General features: G+C 39.5%; 1 protein-coding gene across 2 annotated transcripts in view; it reads right to left on the reverse strand.

Annotated features, from left to right (window-relative positions):
* AGBL4 (ATP/GTP binding protein-like 4) overlaps positions 1-24,202 on the reverse strand; it is a 1,493,990-nt gene that overhangs the window by 1,290,620 nt on the left and 179,168 nt on the right. For both annotated transcript variants that reach the window (XM_011926237.1, XM_011926236.1), the window contains exon 2: positions 22,273-22,395. In XM_011926237.1, the coding sequence (XP_011781627.1) occupies positions 22,273-22,395 (123 nt within the window). The remainder of the gene's footprint in view (positions 1-22,272; positions 22,396-24,202) is intronic.

Genomic DNA, 24,202 nt, shown 5'->3' on the forward strand with positions numbered 1-24,202 from the left:
AATTTTTGTATAAGGTATAAGGAAGGGGTCCAGTTTCAGTTTTCTGCATATGGCTAGCCAGTTTTCCCAACACCATTTAATAAATGCGGAATCCTTTCCCCATTGCTTGTTTTTCTCAGGTTTGTCAAAGATCAGATGGTTGTAGATGTGTGGTGTGATTTCTGAGGCCTCTGTTCTGTTCCATTGGTCTATATATCTGTTTCGGTACCAGTACCATGCTGTTCTGGTTACTGTAGCCTTGTCGGATAGTTTGAAGTCAGGTAGCTTGATGCCTCCAGCTTTGTTCTTTTTGCTTAGGATTGTCTTGGCTATGCAAGCTCTTTTTTGATTCCATATGAAATTTAAAGTAGTTTTTTTCTAATTCTGTGAAGAAAGTCAATGGTAGCTTGATGGGGATAGCACTGAATCTATAAATTACTTTGGGCAGTATGGCCATTTTTACAATACTGATTCTTCCTATCCATGAGTGTGGAATGTTTCCCATTTATTTGTGTTCTCTCTTATTTCCTTGAGTAGTGGTTTGTAGTTCTCCTTGAACAGGTCCTTCACATCCCTTGTAAGTTGTATTCCTATATATTTTATTCTCTTTGTATCAATTGTAAATGGGAGTTCACTTATGATTTGGCTCTCTGTCTATTATTGGTGTATAGGAATGCTTGTGATTTTTGGACATGGATTTTGTATCCTGAGACTTTGCTGAAGTTGCTTCAGCAAACTAAGGAGACTTGGGGCTGACACGATGGGGTTTTCTAAATATACAATCATGTCACATGCAAATAGATACAATTAGACTTCCTCTTCCTATTTGAATACCCTTTATTTATTTCTCTTCCCTAATTGCCTTGGCCACAACTTCCAATAATATGTTGAATAGGAGTGGTAAAAGAAGGCACCCTTGTCTTGTACTGGTTTCAAAGGGAATGCTTCCAGCATTTGCCCATTCAGTATGATATTGGCTGTGGGTTTGTCATAAATAGCTCTTATTATTTTGATATACGTTCCATCAATACCTGGTTTATTCAGAATTTTTAGCATGAAGCAGTGTTGAATTTTATCAAATGCCTTTTCTGCATCTATTGAGATAATTGTGGTTGTTGTCATTGGTTCTGTTTATGTGATGAATTACATTTATTAATTTGCATATGTTGAACCAGCCTTGCATCCCAGGGATGAAGCCAACTAGATCGTGGTGGATAAGCTTTTTGATGTGCTGCTGGATTCAGTTTGCTAGGATTTTATTGAGAATTTTCGCATCAATGTTCATCAGGGATATTGGCCTGAAATTTTCTTTGTTGTGTCTCTGCCAGGTTTTGGTATCAGGATTATGATGGCCTCATAAAATGAGTTAGGGATGAGTCCTTATTTTTCTATTGTTTGGAATAGTTTCAGAAGGAATTGGTACCAGCTCCTCTTTGTACCTCTGGTAGAATTTGGCGTGAATCTATCTGTTCCTAGGCTTTTTTTGGTTGGTATGTTATTAATTACTGCCTCAACTTCAGAACTTCTTAGTGGTCTCTTCAGGGATTCGACTTCCTCCTGGTTTAGTCTTGGGAGGGTGTATGTGTCCAGGAATTTATCCATTTCTTCTAGGTTTTCTAGTTTATTTGCATATAATTGTTTATCATATTCTCAGATGGTAGTTTGTATTTCTGTGGGATCAGTGGTGATATCCCCTTTATCACTTATTATTGTGTCTATTTGATTCTTTTCACTTTTCTTCATTAGTCTGGATAGACGTCTATCTACTCTGTTAATCTTTTCAAAAAACCCGTTTCTGAATTCATTGAAGGGTTTTTTGTGTCTCAGTCTCCTTCAGTTCTGTTCTGATCTTAGTTATTTCTTGTCTTCTGTTAGCTTTTAAATTTGTTTTCTCTTGATTCTCTGGTTCTTTAATTGTTATGTTAGGTGTCAATTTTAGATCTTTCCCACTTTCTTCTGTGGGCATTTAGTGGTATAAATTTCCCTCTAAACGCTGCTTTAGCTGTGTCTCGGAGATTCTGGTACATTGTCTCTTTGCTCTCATTGGTTTCAAAGAACTCACTTATTTCTGCCTTAATTTCATTATTTACCCAGTAGTCATTCATGAACAGGTTGTTCAGTTTCCATGTAGTTGTGCAGTTTTTAGTGAGTTTCTTAATCCTGAGTTCTAATTTGATTACACTGTGGTTTGAGAGAATGTTTGTTATAATTTCCATTCTTTTGCATTTGCTGAGGAATGTTTTACTTCCAATTATGTGGTCAATTTTATAACAAGTGTGATATGGAGATGAGAAGAATGTATATTTTGTTGATTTGGGGTGGAGAGTTCTGCTGATGTCTATTAGGTCCACTTCGTCAAGAGCTGAGTTCAAGTCCTAAATATCTTTGTTAATTTTCTGTCTGTTGATCTGTCTAATGTTGACAGTGAGGTGTTAAAGGCTCCCACTATTATTGTGTGGGAGGCTATGTCTCTTTGTAGGTCTCTAACAACTTGCTTCATGAATCTGGGTGCTCCTGTATTGGGTGCATATATATTTAGGATAGTTAGCTCTTCTTGTCTCATTGATCCCTTTACCATTATGTATTACCCTTCTCTGTCTTTTTTGATCATTGTTGGTTTAAAGTCTGTTTTATCAGAGACTAGGATTGCAACCCCTGCTTTTTTTCCCTACCCATTTTCTTGTAAATATTCCTCCATCCCTTTATTTTGAGCCTATGTGTGTCTTTGAAGGTGAGATGGGTCTCCCGAATACAGCACACTGATGGGTCTTGACTCTTTATCCAACTTTCCAGTCTATGTCTTTTAATTGAGACATTTAGCCCATTTACACTTAAGGTTAACATTGTTATGTATGAGGTTGATCCTGTCATTATGATGCTACCTGGTTATTTTGCCCGTTAGTTGATGCAGTCTCTTCATAATGTCAATTGTCTTTACAATTTGGTATGTTTTTGCAGTAGCTGGTACCAGTTTTTCCTTTCCATATTTAGTGCTTCCTTCAGGAGCTCTTGTAAGGCAGGCCTGGTGGTGACAAAATCTCTCAGCATTTGCTTATCTGTAGAGGATTTTATTTCTCCTTCACTTATGAAGCTTAGTTTGACTGGATATGAAATTCTGGGTTAAAAATTCTTTTCTTTAAGAATGATGAATATTGGTCCCCACTCTCTTCTGGTTCTGGCTTCTAGGATTTCTGCAGAGAGATCCGCTGTTAGTCTGATGGGCTTCCCTTTGTGGGTAACCCAACTTTTCTCTCTGGCTGCCCTTAACATTTTTTCCTTCATTTCAACCTTGGTAAATTTGATGATTATGTGTCTTGGGGTTGCTCTTCTCGAGGGGTATCTTTGTGGTGTTCTCTGTATTTCCTAATTTGAATGTTGGCCTGTCTTGCTAGGTTGGGAATTTCTCCTGGATAATATCCTGAAGTGTGTTTTCCAACTTGGTTCCATTCTCCCCATCACTTTCAGGTACACCAATCAAACACAGGTTTGATCTTTTCACATAGTCCCATGCTTCTTGGAGGCTTTTTTCATTCCTTTTCATTCTTTTTCTCTAATATTGTCTTCATGCTTTTTTATTTCATTAAGTTGATCTTCAATCTCTGATATTCCTTCTTCCACTTGATCAATTCAGCTATTAATACTGGTGTATGCTTCACAGAGTTCTCATCCTGTGTTTTTCAGCTCCATCAGGTCATTTATGTTCTTCTCTAAATTAATTATTCTACTTAGCAATTCCTCTATCCTTTTTGCAAGATTCTTAGCTTCCTTGCATTGGGTTAGAACATGCTCCTTTAGCTCGAAGGAGTTTGTTATTACATACCTTCTGAAGCCTACTTCTGTCAATTCATCAAACTCATTCTCTGTCTAGTTTTGTTCCCTTGATGGTGAGGAGTTGTGATCCTTTGGAGGAGAAGAGGTGTTCTGGTTTTTGGAATTTTTAGCCTTTTTATGCTGGTTTTTCCTCATCTTTGTGTATTTATTTACCTTTGGTCTTCGACATTGGTGACCTTTGGATGGAGCTGTTGTGTGGACGTCCTTTTTGTTGATGTTGATGCTATTCCTTTCTGTTTGTTAGTTTTCCTTTTAAGTCAGGCCCCTCTGCTGTAGGTCTGCTGGAGTTTGCTGGAGGTCCACTCCAGACCCGTTTGCCTGAGTATCACCAGCGGAGGCTGCAGAACAGCTAAGATTGCTGTTTGCTCTTTCCTCTGGAAGCTTCGTCCCAGAGAGGCACCTGTCAGATGCCAGACGGAGCTCTCCTATATGAGGTGTCTGTTGATCCCTGATGGGAGGTGTCTCCCCATCAGGAGTCACAGGGGTCAGGAACTTACTTGAGGAGGCAGTCTGCCCCTTAGCAGAGCTCAAGCGCTGTGCTGGTGAATCCACTGCTCTCTTCAGAACCTGCAGGCAGGAACTTTTAAGTCTGCTGAAGCTGCGCCCACAGCTGCCCCTTCCCCCAAGTGCTCTGTCCAAGGGAGATGGGAGTTTTATCTATAAGCCCCTAACTGGGGCTTCTGCCTTTCTTTCAGAGATGCCCTGCCCAGAAAGGAGGATTCTAGAGATGCAGTCTGGTTGTAGCCGCTTTGCTGAACTGCGATTGGCCCAACCAGTTTGAACTTCCGGTGGCTTTGTTTATACTGTGAGGGGACCAGAATCCTCCTTCCAAAATCTGTGTAGCCCTTAAGTCTGTATACATAAACTCCATTTTAAAATGTTAAAAACTCGTCACGAACATGATTCACCAAGGTGTTATGAAATAATTAAGCATGACCTAGGTCAGGAAATTGCAAGGTTGGCAACACATTGAGCCACCAGTGTCAACTATGACCATTAAAACAGAGCTTCTCCTGGCCAGGCGTGGTGGCTCACACCTGTAATCCCAGCACTTTGGGAGGCCGAGGTGGGTGGATCACAAGGTCAGGAGATCAGACCATCCTGGCTAACACAGTGAAATCCCGTCTCTACTAAAAATATAAAAAATTAGCTAAATGGGGTGGCGGGCACCTGTAATCCCAGCTACTCGGGAGGCAGAGACAGGAGAATGGCATGAACCCGAGAGGCAGAGCTTGCAGTGAGCTGAGATCACGCCACTGCACTCCAGCCTGAGTGACACTGCACTGCAGCCTGGGTGACAGAGTGAGACTCTGTCTCAAAACAAACAAACCAAAAAACAGCTTCTCCTATGGTTCAGCAAATCATGCCAACTACTATAGCCCTGAGCTATTGGAAGCAGAAGGTGGTGAGTGAGGATCCAACCCCATCATTTACAGTACCCCCAGGGAATCAATGAGAAAGGTTTCTTGCCCTCAGCATTCAGGAATGAATCAAAAACGGGTCAGTGAAAGAGCTCATGCCAGGTAGTTCAATAAAAGGAATTTACTATGGGAAACTAGTTGCTCAACTACTGGGAAAGCCAAAAGGCCAAACAGGGGAGAGTGGGAAAAAATAAGAAAGAGTGGGGCAACACAGAGATTAACAACAGTAAGAAGTGTCTACTGTACTCATAGACAGAAGGCAAAGACAAACACTATTGATATCCTGAGAGCTCAGGCTATCCAACAATGATGATATCACAAGAAAGGAGTTGTTTGGAAAAACCATGAATGTAGGTGTAGCCACTGCTGAAGATGCCACCCAAAAGAGAAAGAAAAAGAAATACCTAGTCTTCTTCCTTCTTCCTGCCCTATATACTCCTGCAAGAGGGTCCTCTTAGCTGAGATAACTAGAAGCCAGCTGACAAGGAAGCCTGGGAAATGCAATTTTCAGAATTTAGTCCCTAACACTACAGAGTAAAGGTGGAAAATGGAATTAATTGCAAACAGTCAAATGACCTCCACAAGATATTCCTAAACCTTCAGATGCCAACTCAATTTGAAAGCTGTATGATAACCCATAATTTGTACAGATTTTTCAATACTGAAGTATATTATCAAAATATTATTATCTTATGGAGCATGAAGAATAAAAACACAGACAACATTCTAGTTTGCTAGTTAATATAATTCTTCAAGTGTTATTTACAAATGGGAAGCAGCAATAATAGGAAGTAAAAAGTAAATTGTAATTGAAAATTATCATGTTCTGGTTATCAGTAGAAAAATTATGTCTTAGAATTTACACTAATACATATACATACTATAATCATTCCCGTAGTACCTTAAATTGCTATTAAAAAAAAAACTCAACCATATTTAATAACAAGATGTGTCTCCTCTTGTGATTATTTTACTACTAAAGCATAAGAGGGTGGTTTACGTGCATCAGAAGTCCCCTTCAAAGCTGTTTCTCAGATTACTTGAAAAGAGCAGTTGAAGAGGCATGCAAACAGGTTTCAATAAGCCCAGTTCATATTTCTTCAATTGTGCTTTCCAAGGCCTTTCAGTTTAGCTGTTACTATAGAAAATATCATCATTCTTAGAGGAAAATTATTTGGGAATGAAATATTTCACTTCCTCCTCAGTAAGAAACTAGAGAAAATAGGAAAGAAAAAAATATACAAGTAGATACATAACTGTGTATATCTAAATATAATTCAGTAAGGAGGTCAGTAATCTTATAAACAAATTAAAACCATACTATAATAGAAGCTCAGATTTGTTTCAATTATGAGTCAGAAACAAGGAACAGAATTAAATTTTTGGTCTATAGTTACATAGTTACCAATATTTCTCCAACAGAATTTCTAGACATGGTGAAACTCTCCATTATATTTAATAACCATGTTTTTTTTCCTCCTAAACGTCCTATTTTTTCTCTAAATGAGATAATGACCTTATAAGGTGGCATGTTTTGGCATAGAGTAACAGTATTAGTAAAAATGAAATTTCTATCAGATCTTATGTTAAAGAGGTCATCAAATGAAAGCATTTGGATTTTATCCTGAAAACAATGGGGAGTAATGACAGATTTTAAGCAATAATGTAATATAATCAGATAATTTGCATTTTAACTTGGTGGCATAGTGGAGCATGGACCAGAGAGAGGTGGGGTAGTTAGAAAGCTGTTGTACAAGTCCAGGTGGACCAATGTTGAGGATCTTATATAGGATAGAAGCTATAAGGTCAAAACAGTTGTGAGATATTATCCTCATACATTTAGGTATTGTGATATATTACACTCATCCATTTAATTACAAAAAGAGGGAAACAAGAATGCACTGTACAATACTTTCTCCTATTATAATTCCATGAGGGAAATTCCACGAGGGACGAAAAGCTAAAACCACTGGTCAGGACAAAAATTTGGGGGTAGGAAAATAAACAGGGCAACAATACATATAAATCAGGAAGATCCACAAGATAGAGCTGTGATAAAGGGTGAGATTATAGAGAGGAACCCAACAAACTGGGAGATACATACAAGCCAGGTTCAGAGTGTGGACATATGTACATTTGGTAGAATTTGGCTACAAATAATGTCTGGTCCAGGGTTTTCTTTGGTTGGTAGTTTTTTTGTTATTGATTCAGTTTCAGAACTTAATATTGGTCTATTCACAATTTCAACCTCTTTCTGATTCAATCTTGGGAGATTGTGTTTCTGGAATTCAACCATTTACTCTACACTTTCTAATTGGTTTGTATAAAGTTGTTCATAGTAGTCTCTGGGGATTATTGTATTTTTGTGGGAATAGTTGTAATATTGTATTTGTCATCCCTGATTGTACTTATGTGGATCTTTTTTCTTTGTTTATCTAGCTAGCAGTCTATTGATCTTGTTTACTCTTTTAAAAAAACTAACCCTTGGTTTCATTGACAGTTTGTATAGATTTAATAACTAGTATCAATCCTAGTGAAACTATTCCAAAAAATTGAGAAGGAGAGACTCCTCCCCAACTCATTTTATGAAGCCACTCTCAGCCTAGTACCAAAAACTGGCACAGACATGACAACGAAAGGAAACTTCACGTCAATATCGCCAATGAATGCAGACACAAAAATTCTCAACAAAATACTAGAAAACTGAATCCAACAGCCCATCAAAAAAGCTAATTCACTACAATCAAGCATGCTCTATTCCCAGGATGAAGTCAATAAGTCTACCACATGAACAGAATTAAAAGCAAAAATCATATGACCATCTCAATAGACAAAGAAAAAGTTTTCCATAAAACCCAGTATCCCTTCATGATAAAAACCCTCAACAGGCAGACTTGGTATCAAAGAGACATACCTCAACATGATAAGAGCCATCTCTGGCAAACCTATAGCCAATATCATATTGAATAGGAAAAAGCTGGAAGCATTCACATTGAGAAATGGAACAAGACAAGGATGCCCACTCTCACCACTCTCATTTTACATAGTACTAGAAGTCCTAGCCAAGGCAATCAGGCAAGAGAAAGCAGTAAGAGGCATCCAAACAGAAACTGAAGAAGTTAAACTATGTCTTGTCACTGGCAATATGACTTTGTACTTTGAAAACCCTAGAGACTCCAGGAAAAGGCTCTTAAAGCTGATCAACTATTTTATCAAGGTTTCACAATATCAATTTACAAATCAGTAGCATTTCTATACACAAATAGCATCCAGAATGAGAATCAAATCAAGAATACAATTCCGTTTATTATACACTAGCCACACAAAAATAATGAAATACATAGGACTACAGCTTAACCAACTGCTTAACTGAGACAACTATAAAACATTGCTAAAATAAATCAGAGATGACACAAAGAAATGGGAAGACATACCATGCTCATTGATTGGAACAATCAATATCATTAACATGGCCATACAGTCCAAAACAATTTACAAATTCAATGTTCTTTCAACCAAATTACCAACATCATTTTTCACAGAATTAGAAAAAAATCATAAAATTCATATGGAACCAAAAAAGAGCCCAAGTACCCAAAGTAATCCTAAAAAAAAAACAAAACTAGAGAAATCACACTATCTAACTTCAAACTATACTCTAAGGCTACAGTAGCCAAAACAGTGTGGTGCTGGCACTAAAACAGACACAGAGATCAATGGAACAGAACAGAAAATAGAGGCAGAAGAAATTTCTAAGCAGCAAAGCATACAAGAGGTGACTTGGGTGCTGTTAAAGGCATTCAGTTTTTCACGGGAAGCAGAGCATAAAAGTCTGGAAAATATGCAGTCTGACAATGTGGGAAAAAAAAAAAAAAGCCCGCTAGTGCCATGGCCTTTGTTTCACAGTCAGGTGGACTGGGGGCAGACGCTCCTGCCCGAAGCTAGGGCATAACCCCTGGGCTGCCTGTCTCCACAGATCCGGTAAGAATCTCAGCCTCCTCGAGTGTGTCCTCCACCTCATGCCCGGCCTCCTCCTTGAACATGGTCTCCTCCTCTCACCCAGCCTCCTCTTTGCACTTGGCCCATATTTGCATGCAGCCTCCTCCTTGTGCCCAGCCTCTCCTTGTGCCCAGCCTCTACTCATGCCTGGCCTCTACCTGCATGCCTGGCCTCCTGAAGTCTGCACCAAGCTCCAGAATCACAGCATCTGCCTCTGAAAGGACTGCCCACACTGTGCTGGAGGAGCACGTGACCTTTGAGGACATGGTGGTGAACTTCAGCCAGGAGAAGTGGGGGCAGTTGAGCCTGCCCAGAGGACCCTGTACCATGATGTAATGCTGGACACCTTCAGGCTTCTGGTCTCTGTGGGACATTGGTTACCAAAGCCAAACATCATCTCCCTGCTGGAGCAAGAGGCAGAGCCATGGGTGGTGGACTCTGGAGTTCTGCAAGGCATGTACCCAGGTGAGATTGGAGCCCTTTCGGGCTGAGAGAAGCCTGTCCATGCTTGCTCCCTGGTTTCTCTCTCTGCATCTGTTCTCTAATTCTTCAGAGCAAATTTACTACTTAGTCTTAGTGAAGGTTTACCAAGCACCCATTTTGCTGTGAGTGATGACAACAAGTCCTCATCTCCACTGAATTTACATTCTTGGTGAGGGAGTTGGGGAGACAAACAATAAATCGGTAAAATAATAATAAAATGAGTTGGATGATTACATATTGTGATGAATGCTGAGAAAATGAAAATGAGTAATGAAGTAGACTAGGATGGGGGTGAGGAGACTTTAGCAGAGAGATGAGGGATAGCCTCTCTAAGGAGGTGACATGTGACTTGCAGCCTAAGCCATGAGGCAGTCTGAGAGAACACTAGTATTTCAGGCAGAGGAAACAGCAGGTGCAAAGGCCTGAAGTGATGCATCAGTGATTGCATAGGAAAAGCACTCTGACCTCAGTGGCTTAAACCAAATAACTGTTTATAATTCATGTATCTGTGGGATAGTGGATCCAGGCTGGGCCCTGACATGTGCCTGTAGGGTGATTGATAGATAGCAGAGATATCCCAGCCCACAGACAGGCAATTTCCCATTGGCATCAGGTGGGAAGAATGGCCTGTCACCAGAGTCCAGGAGGAATGGCCAGTGTGGGAGAGGGTCATAGTAGGGTCCCTCCAGATCAATAACAGTCAGCCTTCACCCAGTGTATTAGCTTCCTGTTGCTTCTCCTGCAACAAGTTACAACTGGTCCTTGAACAACAAGAGTTTGAACTGTGTGGGTCCATTTATACATGGATTTTCTTCTGCCTCAGCCACCCCTGAGACAGCAAGACCAACCCCTCCTCCTACTCCTCCTCAGCCTACTCACTGTGAAGACAATGAGGATGAAGATCTTTATGGTGATCCACATCCATTTAATGCATAGTAAATATATTTTCTCTTCCTTATGATTTTTAATAGCATCTTCTTTTATCTAGCTTACTTTAATGTATTATATAATACATATACAAAACGTGTTAACTAAGGGCTGGGAGCGGTGGCTCACATGTATGGTCCTAGCACTTTGGGAGGCCGAGGCAGGTGGATCATTTGAGGTCAGGAGTTCAAGACCTGGTAAACATGGTGGAACCCTGTCTCTACAAACAAACAAACAAACAAAAACTGGATGTGTTGGTCCACGCCTGTGGTCCTGGCTTCTCAGGAGGCTGAGGCAAGAGAATCGCTTGAACACAGGAGGCGGAGGTTGCAGTGAGCCAAGATCACATCACTGTGCTCTAGCCTGGGTGACAGAGCAAGACCATGTCTCAAAAAAAAAAAAAAAAAAAAAAAAAGTGTTGACTATTGATTTTATCAGTATGGTCACAGTAAGCTATTAGTAGTTAACTTTTTGGGGAGTCAAAAGCTATACACAGATTTTCTATTGCACTGGGGTCAGTGTCCCTAGCCCCCTCATTGTTCAAGGGTCAACAATACTACAAACTTCGTAGCATAAAGCAAAGAGAATTATCTTAAAGTTCTGGAGATCAGAAGTTCAAAATGAGTCTCGCTGGGATATAATAAAGACGTCAGCAGGGCATCATTCCTTCTGGAGGCTGTAGGGAAGGGAAGAATCCATTTCTTTCTTTATTTTCTTTTTGCTTTTTAAGAGACGGAGTGTTGCTCTCTTGCCCAGGCTAGAGTATAGTGGTATGATCATGGCTCACGGCAACTTCGACCTTCTGGGCTCGGGTGATCCTCCTGCCTCAGTCTCCTGAGTAGCTGGGACTGCAGGTGTGTGTCACCATAACTAGCTAATTTTTTTTTATTTTTGTGGAGACGGGGACTCACCATTTTGCCCAGGCATGTCTTGAACTCCCAGGCTCAGGCAGTCCTCCTGCCTCGGCTGCCCAAAGTGTTGAGATTACAGGCATGAGGCCCTGTGTCTGGCTAAGAATCCATCTATTTGCATTTTTCAGCTTCTAGAAGCACCCACATTCCTTGGCTATAGCCTTGTCCATCTTTACAGTCAGCGAGGGCTTGTCAAGTCTCACATCTTATTCACTCTGACTCTGACCCTTCTGCCTCTTTTCCACATTTAAGGACCTTTGTGATTACACAAGTCCACTCGGAAAATCCAGTATAATTTCTCTCTGAATGTCAGCTGATTAGCAATGTTAATTCCTCCCTCCCATATAATTGGAAACATACAGGTTCTGGGGTTAGGATGTGGGCATCCTGGAAAGCCACTATTCTGCCAGTCACCCCTGGCTTAACATTTTTTTTAAATTGAACTTTTCACTGAAGCATAACAATATGGGGAAGGTACCCATATCACACCTCTAGGCCACTGTGGGGTCAGGGTAGGGGCAGCATGCACCCAGGTCATGGCTGTGCAGAGACGGCTGGGTACCCAGGGCAAAAAGGGAGTCCTGCCAGGAAGCAGGAGAAGGGAGTGCATTTGTTCATTCATTAAGCATGTATATTGAAGTCTTGCTATGGGCTATAGATACAGTGGTGAGCAAGGTAGACAGAAACTCCTACCCTCAAGGAGTTTCCAGTTAGTGAAACAGACAAAATAAGGCAGATCAAAGTACTCTAATACACCATGGGTCATTTATCTTCCTCCTAGTGATGCATGTTGCAGCTATTCCTGTTTGTGGGGAGCAGATAGGTTCCTTTACATCTAGAGTGAGGTGGCACAACAGCATATGCTGCCAGGAAGAAGTTGGGTGTTAGCAGACTTCACCCATGCAGCACCTTTTTCTTTGTTGCCACCTGGTATCATGGAGGCCACTGTAGCTGGGGCCTGGTTCCCACATTGCTCCTTCCAAGTCCAGTGCATCCGTGCATCTGAGTGCTCTCTCCTGGACATCCCCCCTGCACCCTCCTCTATGCTCCCCTCACAGACTCCACCCATACTCCTTGTGCCAACTGCTTTTTCCTTCCTCTCCCCTTCCTTTCCTTATTCTGTTCTTTCCTCTTCCTTTCCTTATTCCTTATTTTCCTCTTCCTTATTCTGTTTTTCCCTCTCTCTCTTCCTTTCCTGGTTTGCAAAACTATATTTTTAAATCGTCAAAGCCACTTGTACCTTGAACTTGAACTTTCAAAATCATTATTTTAATCCTTCGTCTTCCCATCTCACCACAAACTCTTTTGCCCTGTAACAGAGACTAAGGGACATTTCCAGTTTTTGCTTCTTTCAGACTTGGAAACTAGACCCAAAGTCAAACCGTCAGTTCTAAAGCAAGGTATCTCTGAAGAAATATCCAACAGTGTCATCTTGGTAGAAAGATTTCTGTAGGATGGTCTAGGGCACTGCAGGGGTGAGGACACTGTGAGCCACTGGGAATGGAATTATGAGAGCCTAGAGAGCCTGGCAGTGCTGGTGGCCTTCATGCCCATGAAGATGCCTGTTCAGGAGCAGTAGCAGAGGAATGGGTTTAGGAAAAACGTTAAGTCTGAACCCTGATTTCCCACATCAAACAATGACTCCTGAACGACGAGGCCCTTACACGTGGGGAACACATGGAAAAAGGGAGAAGTCAGACCTAAATGTTCTACAGAAAACCTATGTAAAAGAGAAACCCTACAAATGTCAGGAATGCGGAAAGGCCTTTAGTCACAGCTCAGCACTTATCGAACACCACTGTACGCACACAGGAGAGAGACCTTATGAATGTCATGAATGCAGAAAAGACTTCCAAAACGGCTCAGCACTTACCAAACACCAGAGAATCCACACTGGGGAGAAACCCTATAAACGCACTCAGTGTGGGAGGACCTTCAACCAAATTGCCCTGCTGATCCAGCACCAGATAACTCACACAGGTGAAAAGCCCTATGAGTGCAGCGAATGTGGGAAATCCTTTAGTTTTAGGTCCTCCTTTAGCCAACACAAGTGAACTCACACAGGCAAGAAGCCCTACGAGTGCAGCAAGTGTGTGAAAGCCTTCCAGCAAAGCATCCACCTCACCCAGCACCTGTGAATCCACAATGGGGAGAAACCCTATCAGTGTGGTGAGTGTGTCAAGGCCTTCAGCCACAGCTAGTCCTTGACCAAACACCAGCAAATCCACACAGGGAAGAAGCCCTGAGAGAGCCATGAGTGTGGAAAAGCCTTCACCCAGATCACACCACTGATTCAGCACCAGAGGACCCACATAGGAGAAAAGCCCTTTGAGTGCAGTGACTGTGGGAAAGCCTTCAGCCAGAGCACACTCCTGACCAAGCATTGGAGGATTCACACAGTGTGGGAATGCAACCAGTGTGGGAAAACCTTCAGCCACAGCTCCTCACTCAGCCAGCACAAGCAGATGCACACAGGAGAGAAGCTGTTTGAGTGCAGTCAATGTGGGAAGGCCTTCCAGCAGAGCACATGCCTCACTCAACACCAGTGAATCCACAGAGGGGAGAAGCCCTACAAATGCAATGACTGCAGCAAGGCATTCAGCCACAGCTCATCCCTCACCAAACATCAGCGAAACTACACTGGGGAGAAGCCCTACGAATGCAACCAGTGTGGCAGAGCCTTCAGCCAGCTTGCTCCCCTCATTCAGCATCAGAGGATCCACACAGGAGAGAAATCCTATGGATGTAACCAGCGTGTCAGAGCCTTCAGCCAGAGCTCCCTTCTCATCGAACACCAGAGGATTCACACCAAGGAAAAGCCCTACGGGTGCGATAAGTGTGGGAAATCCTTCAACCACAGCTCCTTCCTCAGCCAGCACAAAAGGACACACACTGGGGAAAAGCCTTACAAGTGTCACGATTGTAGAAAGTCCTTTAGGCAGAGCACCCACCTCACTCAGCACTGAAGGATCCACACAGGAGAGAAGCCATATGCATGCAGGTACTGTGGAAAGGCCTTTACACACAGCACCTCCGTTACCAAGCACCAGAGAACTCACATTGGATAAACCCACTCCACATGTGCTGAGGACATAGGAAGACCTTAAGCCACAGCTCATCCCTTTCTAGATTTGACCCAATCATATACATGAGAAACATATATTCATACACAAGTCTTTTCACATGGCACACCTCTCAGACACCCTCAGAGAGTTTATACTGATGGGAAATGACCATGGAACCACCAAGCTCTAGGTCATCCATCCCTGCAGCCAAACAGTAGGGAAATGTGGAGATAATCAACACTCAGGACCTTTAGCCTTGAATGCCCATTAGTGTTACATTATAGAACCTACAAAAAATAAATGGAACAAATGTAGTCGATCCAGGGAAAGCTTTTGTCCAAGGATTCACCGTATTCTAAACCAGAGATGTTCAACCTGGTGAGAAACCCAAAAAATGCCTTTCATATGCAAGAACCAAATGAAGTCAGAATTTGCCACTATTGCACATTACATTTTTCAGAGGGGAAGTGCTTATGAATGGTGCAGGTTGACTCTGATATTCCCAAATGACAATATGGCAGAGTGTTCCAGAAATGAGAGAGGCATCATTATGGAATCACTATGGACACTGACTGTCTCAGTAAAAAGCTGTCTGATTTGTGTGTACATTGTTTGATCAGGGTACGTCGCAGTCAGTCACAGATTGGAATTCCACATGACAAAGTATCAGTGTACTATAAACAGGCTTTTAATTATCCCCGCATTATTTTGCAGTTAGTCTTTATATGCAATGATATTTAAAGGTTTTGCATGGGAAGACTCAAAATGTAAAGCTGCTTCCAAAAAAAAAAAAAAAATCCCACTTTCTGAGGAGAAATTCAAGCCAGCTGCAGAAATCTGCATAAGTAATGAGGAGTTGAATGTTAATCTCCAAGATAATGGAAAAAAATGTCTCCAGGGCATGTCAGAGACTTCTATGGCAGCCCCTGCCATCACAGGCCTGGAGACTTTGGAAGAAAAAATGGTTTCATGGGCCAGGCCCAGGGTTCCTCTGCTGTGTGCAGTCTAGGGACTTGATGCCCTGCATCCCAACTGCTCCAGCCATGACCAAAAGCGGCCAAGGTACAGCTCAGGCTGTTGCTTCAGAGGGTGGAAGCTCCGGGCCTTGGCAGCTTCCATGTGGTATTGAGCCTGCAGGTGCACAGAAGTGAAGAACTGAGGTTTGGGAACCTCTGCCTAGATTTCAGAGTATGCATGGAAATGCCTGGATGCCCAGGCAAAAGTTTGCTGCAGGGGCACAGCACTCATGGAGGACCTCTGCTAGGGCAGTGCAGAAGGGAAATGTGAAGTCAAAGCCCTCACACAGAGTCCCTACTGAAGCACCACCTAGTGGAGGTGTGAGAAGAGGGCCACCATCCTCCAGACACCAGAATGATAGATGGATAGCTACCATCCATCTACCAAGCTATCAGTGGATAGCTTGCACTGTGCACCTAGAAAAGTCACATGCACTCAATGCCAGCCCATGACAGCAGCCAGGAAGGGGGCTATCCCATCAAAGCCACAGAGGCAGAGCTGCCCAAGGCCATGGGAACCCACCTCTTGCATCAGCATGATCTGGTGTAAGACATGGAGTCAAAGGAGATCATTTTGGAGCTTTAGGATTTGACTGCCCTGGTGGATGTTGGACTTACTTTCCCATAGCCCCTTTGTTTTGGCCAATTTCTCCCATTTGGAATGGCTGTATTTACCCAATGCCTGTACCCCCATTGTATCTAGGAAGTAACTAACTTGCTTTTGATTTTACAGTCTGATAGGCAGAAAGGACCTGCCTTGTCTCAGATGACACTTTGGACTGTGGACTTTTGAGTTAATGCTGAAATGAATTAAGACTTTGGGGGACTGTTGGAAAGGCATGATTGGTTTTAAAATGTGAGGACATGAGATTTGTGGGGGGCTGGGGCAGAATGATATGGTTTGGCTCTGTGACCCCACCCAAATCTCATCTTGTAGCTCCCATAATTCTCATATGTTGTGAGAGGGAGCCAGCGGGAGATAACTGAATCATGGGGGCAGGTCTTTCTCTTGTAATAGTGAATAAGTCTCATGAGATCTGATAGTTTTAAAAATGGTAGTTGCCCTACACGAGCTCTCTCCCCCTGCCTGCTGCCATCCATGTAAGATGTGACTTGCTCCTCCTTGCCTTCCACCATGGTTGTGAGGGTTCCCCAGACATGTGGACGTGTAAGTCCATTAAAACTCCTTCTTTTGTAAATTACTGAGTCTCAGGTATGTCTTTATCAACAGGGTGAAAAACAGACTAATAAAAAAAGTGAAAAGACAACCCATTGAAGGAGAGAAAATATTTGCACACTATCCATATGACAAGAGATTAAGAACCAAAATACAGAAGGAGCTTAAACAACCCTACTTTTTAAAAAAGCTAATAATCCAATTAAAAATGGGCAAAAGACCTGAATAGACATTTCTCAATAGAAGACATACAAATGACCAACAGGTTTATGAAAATTTGCTCAAATTTATTGATCATCAGAGAAATGCAAATTAAAACTACAATGAGGTATCATTTCACCCCAGTAAAAATGGTTTTTATCTAAAAGACAGGCAATATCAAATGCTGGCAAGGATGTGGAGAAAATGGAAACTTCATACACTGTTTGTGGGAATATACATTAATTTGTGGGCACTATGGGAACAGTATGGAGGTTCTTCAAAAAAAACTACAAATAGAGCTACCATATAGCTAGCAGTGGCATATCCCACTGCTAGGTATATACCCAAAAGTAAGGAAATCAGTATATCAAAATGATATCTGCACTCCCATGTTTATTGCAGCACTATTCACAATAGAAAAGATTTGAAATAGGAAAGATTTGCTATATGCACACTTAGTAAATCTTTCCTATTGTCCCATAGCAAGACATGAATTGCTCCTCCTGTATTCCACCATGGTTGTGAGGCTTCCCCAACCACGTGGAAGTGTAAGTCCATTAAAGCTCTTTCTTTTGTAAATTTCCAAGTCTCTGGTATGTCTTTACCACAGGGTGAAAATGGACTAATACAAAAGTGAAGAGACAATCCACTGAAGGAAAGAAGTATCTCATGTACTCCATAAATATATAAACCTGTCATGTAACCACAAAGATTGAAATTAAAATATTTTTAAAATACTAATAGTAATTTTATATACCAATAATGACCAAGCTGAGAAACAAATCAAGGAGGCAATCCCATTTACAATAACTACAAAAAAATAAAATATCTAGGAATACATTTAACCAAGGAGATGAAATATTTCTACTAGAAAAACTGCAAAACACTGATGAAAAAAATATAGATGATATAAACACATGAAAAAACATCCCATACTCATGGAGCAGAAGAATTAATACTGTTAAAGTGATCACACTGCCCAAAGCAAGCTACAGATTCAATGCAATCCCTATCAAAATACTGACATTATTTTTCATAGAACCAGATAAAGCAATCCTAAAACTCATAGTGTACCTAAAGGAGCCCAGATAGCCAAAGCAGTTCTAAGCAAAAACAACAAAGCTGGAGATATCAAATTATCTGGCATCAAATTACACATACTACAAGGCTATATTAACCAAAACAGCACGGTACTGGTTTAAAAATAGACACCTAACATCAATGAAAGAATAGAGAACCTAGAAATAAAGCCATCTATCTCCAGCCAACTTCACATACACTGGGAAGAGGACACTGCTTTCAATAAATGGGTACTGGTAATATTGTATTGCCACCTGCAGAAGAATGAAACTAGACTCCTATCTCTTGGCATACACAAAAGTCAACTCAAGATGGATTAAAGACTTAAATGTAAGACTTAAAACTATAAAAATACTATAAGAAAAACTATGAAAACCTCCCTTGGACGTTGGTCTAGGCAAATAATTCATGACTAAGGCCTGAAAAGTATTAGCAACAAAAACAAAATTAATCTATGGGACTTAATTAAACTAAAAAGCTTCCACACAGCAAAAGAAATAATCAACAGAGTGAACAGACATGTGGAATGGGAGAAAACACCTGCAAAGCATTTATTGGACAGGGGACTAATATCCAAATTTTATACAATTTTTACAAAAATGTCACAAAAAGGTGGATATCCAATATCCAAAATTTATAAGGAACTCAAACAACAACTACAACAAAATAAATAACCCCATTAAAATAGGCAAAGGACATGAATAAATATTTTTTAAGAGAGAACATTACAAATGGCAAATAAACACATTTTTAAAATGTTCGACATCATTAAGCATCAGAGAAATGCAATTAAAAGTACAAGGAGATATCATTTTATACCAGTCAGAATGACTATTATTAAAAAGCAAAAAAATAATAGATGTTGTTGAAGATGCAGAGACAAGATAATCCTTATCAACTGTTGGTAGGAATGTAAATTAGCACAACCTCTATGGAAAACAGTATGGAGATTTTTCTAAGAACTAAAAATAGAACTATCATTCAATACCATTCAATTAAAAGAGATTTTAATCTCTTAGATTAAATCTCTAAGAAGAAAAAGAAATCATTATGTAAAAATCAAAGAAAAAGAAATCACGTAAAAAAGTTACCTGCACTCCAATGTTTACTATAATACTACTTAAAATAGCAAAGATGTGGAATCAACCTAAACGTCACTCAATGCAGGACAGTATAAAGAACATGTGATATGCAATGGAATACTATTCAGCCATAAAAAATAATAAATCATGTCTTTTGCGGCAACATGGATGGAACTGGAGGCCATTATCCTAAGTAAAATAACTCAATCAATACACATGTTCTCATTAATAAGTGAGAGCTAAATAATATGTATACATATAGAATGTGGAATAATAGCCCTTGGAGACTCAAAAAGGTAGGAGAGTTCAGGGAATGAGAGATGAGAAATTATTTCGTGGGTACAATGTATACTATTTGGGTAATAGTTACACTAAAAGCCCAAACTTTACCACTACACAATATATCCATGTATCAAAACTGCATTTGTACCCCTTAAATGTATTCAAATAGAAAACTTAAGGTGCTAATGGTGTTATATCCAACAGCAGAAAGTCCATGGCATGAAATGTTTACAGAGATATGAAAAATAACTGCACTAGATATTCCTAATCAATCACTTATAAGAAGGATCTATGTGACTTTGTATATGATACTATTAAGCATTTTTGAAAATTTAATGACATTGACTGGTTCCTCCTAATGTTACTGGACAACATGGTTAAAAAAAGGTGGGGGGATGAGTTCAGGGATTCAAACTCCCAGCAAAAACACCTAATAAGTAACTTAAGAGCTTCTGTGTGTACCCTGAAGGAGACCTTTACTTTCTGTAGCTGCAAGGCTGAAATTGCTGAAGATCAAATGTGGAACCTCATCCTATGACTTGATGAATTACAAGGCAAGTTAAACACCAGCCTGGCAGAGTGCGTATTGTTAACATGACGGCATTGATTTGGAAACACAGGATTGTGAAAGTTAGGATGTGGATGTGTGGGAAGGCCCTCCAGGGTCACTGACACTCTAAATTCTGAAGAGTCTTCTTTGCCCTAACTAATATATATCTTTTCTAAAATGTCCTCATTCATCTAATTTATTATTATTATTATTACTATGTATATTCTGGTAAGGAAGCTCACATTTTTAACAGCTAGCTAGCTAGCTATCTGTATATATATATGCACACACACATACATACATACACACACACACATACATTAAGGTGGATAGTAGGTATCATCTCTCAATAAAATGTAAGAAAACTGGCTCCTTTTTCAAACCAAGATTTGAACCGCAGCCTGAATCAAAGTCTGTCCACTTAACCACTCTACTGCAAGTCTCATGTATTACTAGCACAGATCTAATTGATATAACCAATTGTTCATAAATTGTTGGGAAAATATGCATTATTTATTTGGTGATTACATGGTAAGATTGAGCAATTTCTTTTACTGAGTTTTTTTTGAATGGATGGAAAAAGACTGCAGTGGGGTTAAAGAAAAGATGTTATGAGAATAGAATATGAATTATTGCAGGCTGTATGTACATCAAGATACTTAATCTTTAAAATGGGGATAATCTTTATTCCCACAGAGTTGTAATTATTGTAAAGGGTCCTTACATCTTTAACTAATGTAAGAAAGAATTAAAGATAATTTGTAGGCATCAAGTACATACAAGACAAGGCAATAGTACAAGATTTATAGAAAATAAAAAGTCATTGTTCTTAATTATGCGGACAGTATTCAAGTCTGGTTGGAAGTACAATACTATAATACTGCATTATAGGCTGAATCATGTCCTCTCAAAATTCCTATGTTGAAGTCCTAGGATCTTTATAGAGGTAATCAACTTAAAATGAGCTCATTAAAGTAGGTCCCAATCCAATGTGACTGACATTTTTGTAAAAAGTGGGAATTTGAAATATAGACATACAGGGAGAACACCATGTACAGATGAAGGCAGAGATTAGAGTGATGCTTCTATAAGCCAAGGAGCACCAAAGATTGCTAACAACCTGTAGGAAGCTAGGGGAGAAACATGGAACAGATTCTTCCTCATAATTCTTAGGTGTAACCAGTCCTGCTAATACCTTGATCTCAAACTTCTAATCTCCAGGACAGTGAGACAATACATTTCTATGTTTTAATTCACTCAGTTTGTGGTACTTTGTGACAAACTGAATACTGTTAAAGTAAGAAACAATAAATATCTGTTGTTTAACCTACTTTGTAGTACTTTGTATATCAGCCTTATCGAACCTATACAATATGACATAATCAAAAAGCAACATCCTGCATAAACAAATTTTCAATTGTTTGCTATAAACAACCAATGTTTTTAAGGTTCAGAAACAACTATTATATAATTGATATTGATATGTACCTTCAGCCACACATATACATAAATATACATACACATGCATGCATGTATATGGGTATGTATTTGCACACATGCATGTATATGAATAACCAATTTCATTGGTTATTCAGAACCAATGAAAATTAATAATTTGTAAAATAAAATTATGTTTACTTTTCTTACTAACATTTTCAACATATTCTGAGTCTCTGCTATGTGACAATTAGAGCATAAGGTTGAGAACGTCAAGAGCTAAACAAGATCTAGTCCCTACTGTATGAGAATACACAATCAAGTCCTCATCTCCACTGTCAGAATACCCACAGTATTTGCCAATTATGAGGAAATTTTACCACTGTTCTTTAGTTTGTATTCAATTAAGTCTGCTGTCTAATTGTTTGTTTTATAGGGAAGCCTCCTCTCCCCTCAAGACTAAGCTCTACTGTAAGCATGTCACACAGAACTAGACAGATATTACTCAATAAATCATAATTGATAATACAGTCAAACATGAGGGTTTTAGTCCAAAAAAAAACCAGTATCTTGGAAAGTAGTTTCTAAAATACAAGGTACTATATAAGCATTTGTTAATATTACCATCAATTATATTTTTAATCATTTCTAACAACAAAAATTTGATATTCCCAAGTTAATTCCTTCAAAATTTTTTCCCATAAAACTTGTCCCATTATTGTGAAATATTAAATGACTTGAATTGCACTGAATGGTCACATAAAATTCAATTCTGAAAAAAAAAATGTCTTACCAGATAAACTTAAAAGGAAAAGCCTTTAATATACTTACCACTTTCAAAGCAAGCATCAAAAAGAAGATGTCCTTTCTTGGGCTGTCCACAATATCCAGTTGGAAGCACTATATATTTGCTCACATTCCCTCCGATGGCATCATCATTTCCCATATCATTGCCTATTAAAAAAAATTGTCTCATGTTAAGTAAAAGTCAAAGTATATTCAGCAATTCAGCAATAGAAGTCCAGTCAGACTTTTACTGTTAATTACCCCTTCCCTAGTCACCAAGTGTTCAACCAAGCAAAAAGAAGTTAACATCACATTGTGGTACAGTGAAAAAAGGCTACATTTTCAAACAAAATGATAATGCGTCAAATGTCAACTCAAATACATGCTAATTCTCTATGCCCCAAAGCAATCAACCCAATATCTTTATACTTCAGTTCCTCTCATCCATAAAATGTGAACAGTAAACTCATCTTCCAAAGTTGTGTTATTAGAATTATATATAAACTATAAAAATATCTTCTATCATTATCAAAATCCAAGATATACTCATTAAATTGCATCAGCCATTTAATATATAAATAATTTACATAATTTGACAGAAACATACAATTATTTAAATTTGAATAAAGCAGTTATTCTATAAATAGCATTATGACTTCCAGATGCTCCACCAGAAACAATCTGAGAAACACTGAATAAGCATAGATGTTCTATTTCCTAACAGGAACTTTAATTTTTAAAAGTTTTTGAAGTTTCACTTTCACGTAAGATGTAGAAAAATGGAAAGAGCATCCCTTCTACCCTAACAATGACAAATATCTCAATTAAGTACAAAATCATAACTTTCCCAAATCTATCAGAGAACGGAGTTCGAAGAGCAGCTAAATCATCCAATGTCAAAGGAAAGTCAAGTCCCACCACAGAGAGTATGGGAAGCAAGCACTGACTCCTCCATGGCAGAGCAAAAGAAGAAGTAGTGCTGGGTCCCATACAAGTGAGTAAAAAAGCTAAGCTAATTTTTAAATATTATTAAATGTCAAATAAGGAAATATGAGAGTGTGGAACTACTGAGTCATAGACACAAAGGGAATTCACATCCATTTGAAGACTCTGCTGTACAGGTCTCTACCAGATATTCAGAAGGAAGATTACAGGCAGGTAGGTAGACCAGAAAATGTTTTCCTTTGTGGTACAGGCCTAGAGAAGGAGAGAGCCTTCTGTAACAGGAAAGGCATGAAGTCCCTTATGGGAAAAACAGCCTTACATGACTAGGGGAGCAATAACGAACTTATTACCTGAGTGCAAAAGTGAGAGGACGAGAAACAATAAAGGAAAAATCGTCTACACCTGAAGGAGTGGGAAACATTCCCAGAGAATATTAGAAGTATTATTCGTCACTATAAATGGATATATCTCTTTCCAGGTCATTTGTGTAGGGGCTTGTGTCAACCTAGTCTGGAAATAAACTAGGTTTGAGTTTCACTGTTGCTATGGTCATCTTAAATACTCAATCACCCCAGCCAGCCCCTTCCCTCAAAAATAAAATAGCACTAGAATAATTTGAAGCTAGTTGGATACTGAAGATAACCATAGCAACAAAGAAACTCAAACACACCTTAACTCCAAGCTAGGTTGACACAAGCTCCCACCCAAATGAGCTGGAAAGAGATATATCCATTTATAGTGACAAATAATATTTGCAAGTACTATAAATACTACAAAAACAGTAGTATTCTCTACTCTTCCGGTATTCAATAAAAAATTGTGATACATAGCCAAAATATCAAGAAAAAACAACCTACTGTCTAGGGATAAAATGATATACAGGACCAGACACAGAAATGACCAGATACTGGAATTATCACACAATGAATTTTAAATAAAGCTTAATATGTTAAAGGCTGTAGTGGAAAATGAGAACAAAATTCATGAAGAAATGGGAAATTTCATCAGTAAGACACAAACCACAATAATA

Source organism: Colobus angolensis, unplaced genomic scaffold, assembly GCF_000951035.1.
Source record: "Colobus angolensis palliatus isolate OR3802 unplaced genomic scaffold, Cang.pa_1.0 Scaffold68, whole genome shotgun sequence".
Taxonomy (NCBI): Eukaryota; Metazoa; Chordata; class Mammalia; order Primates; family Cercopithecidae; genus Colobus; species Colobus angolensis.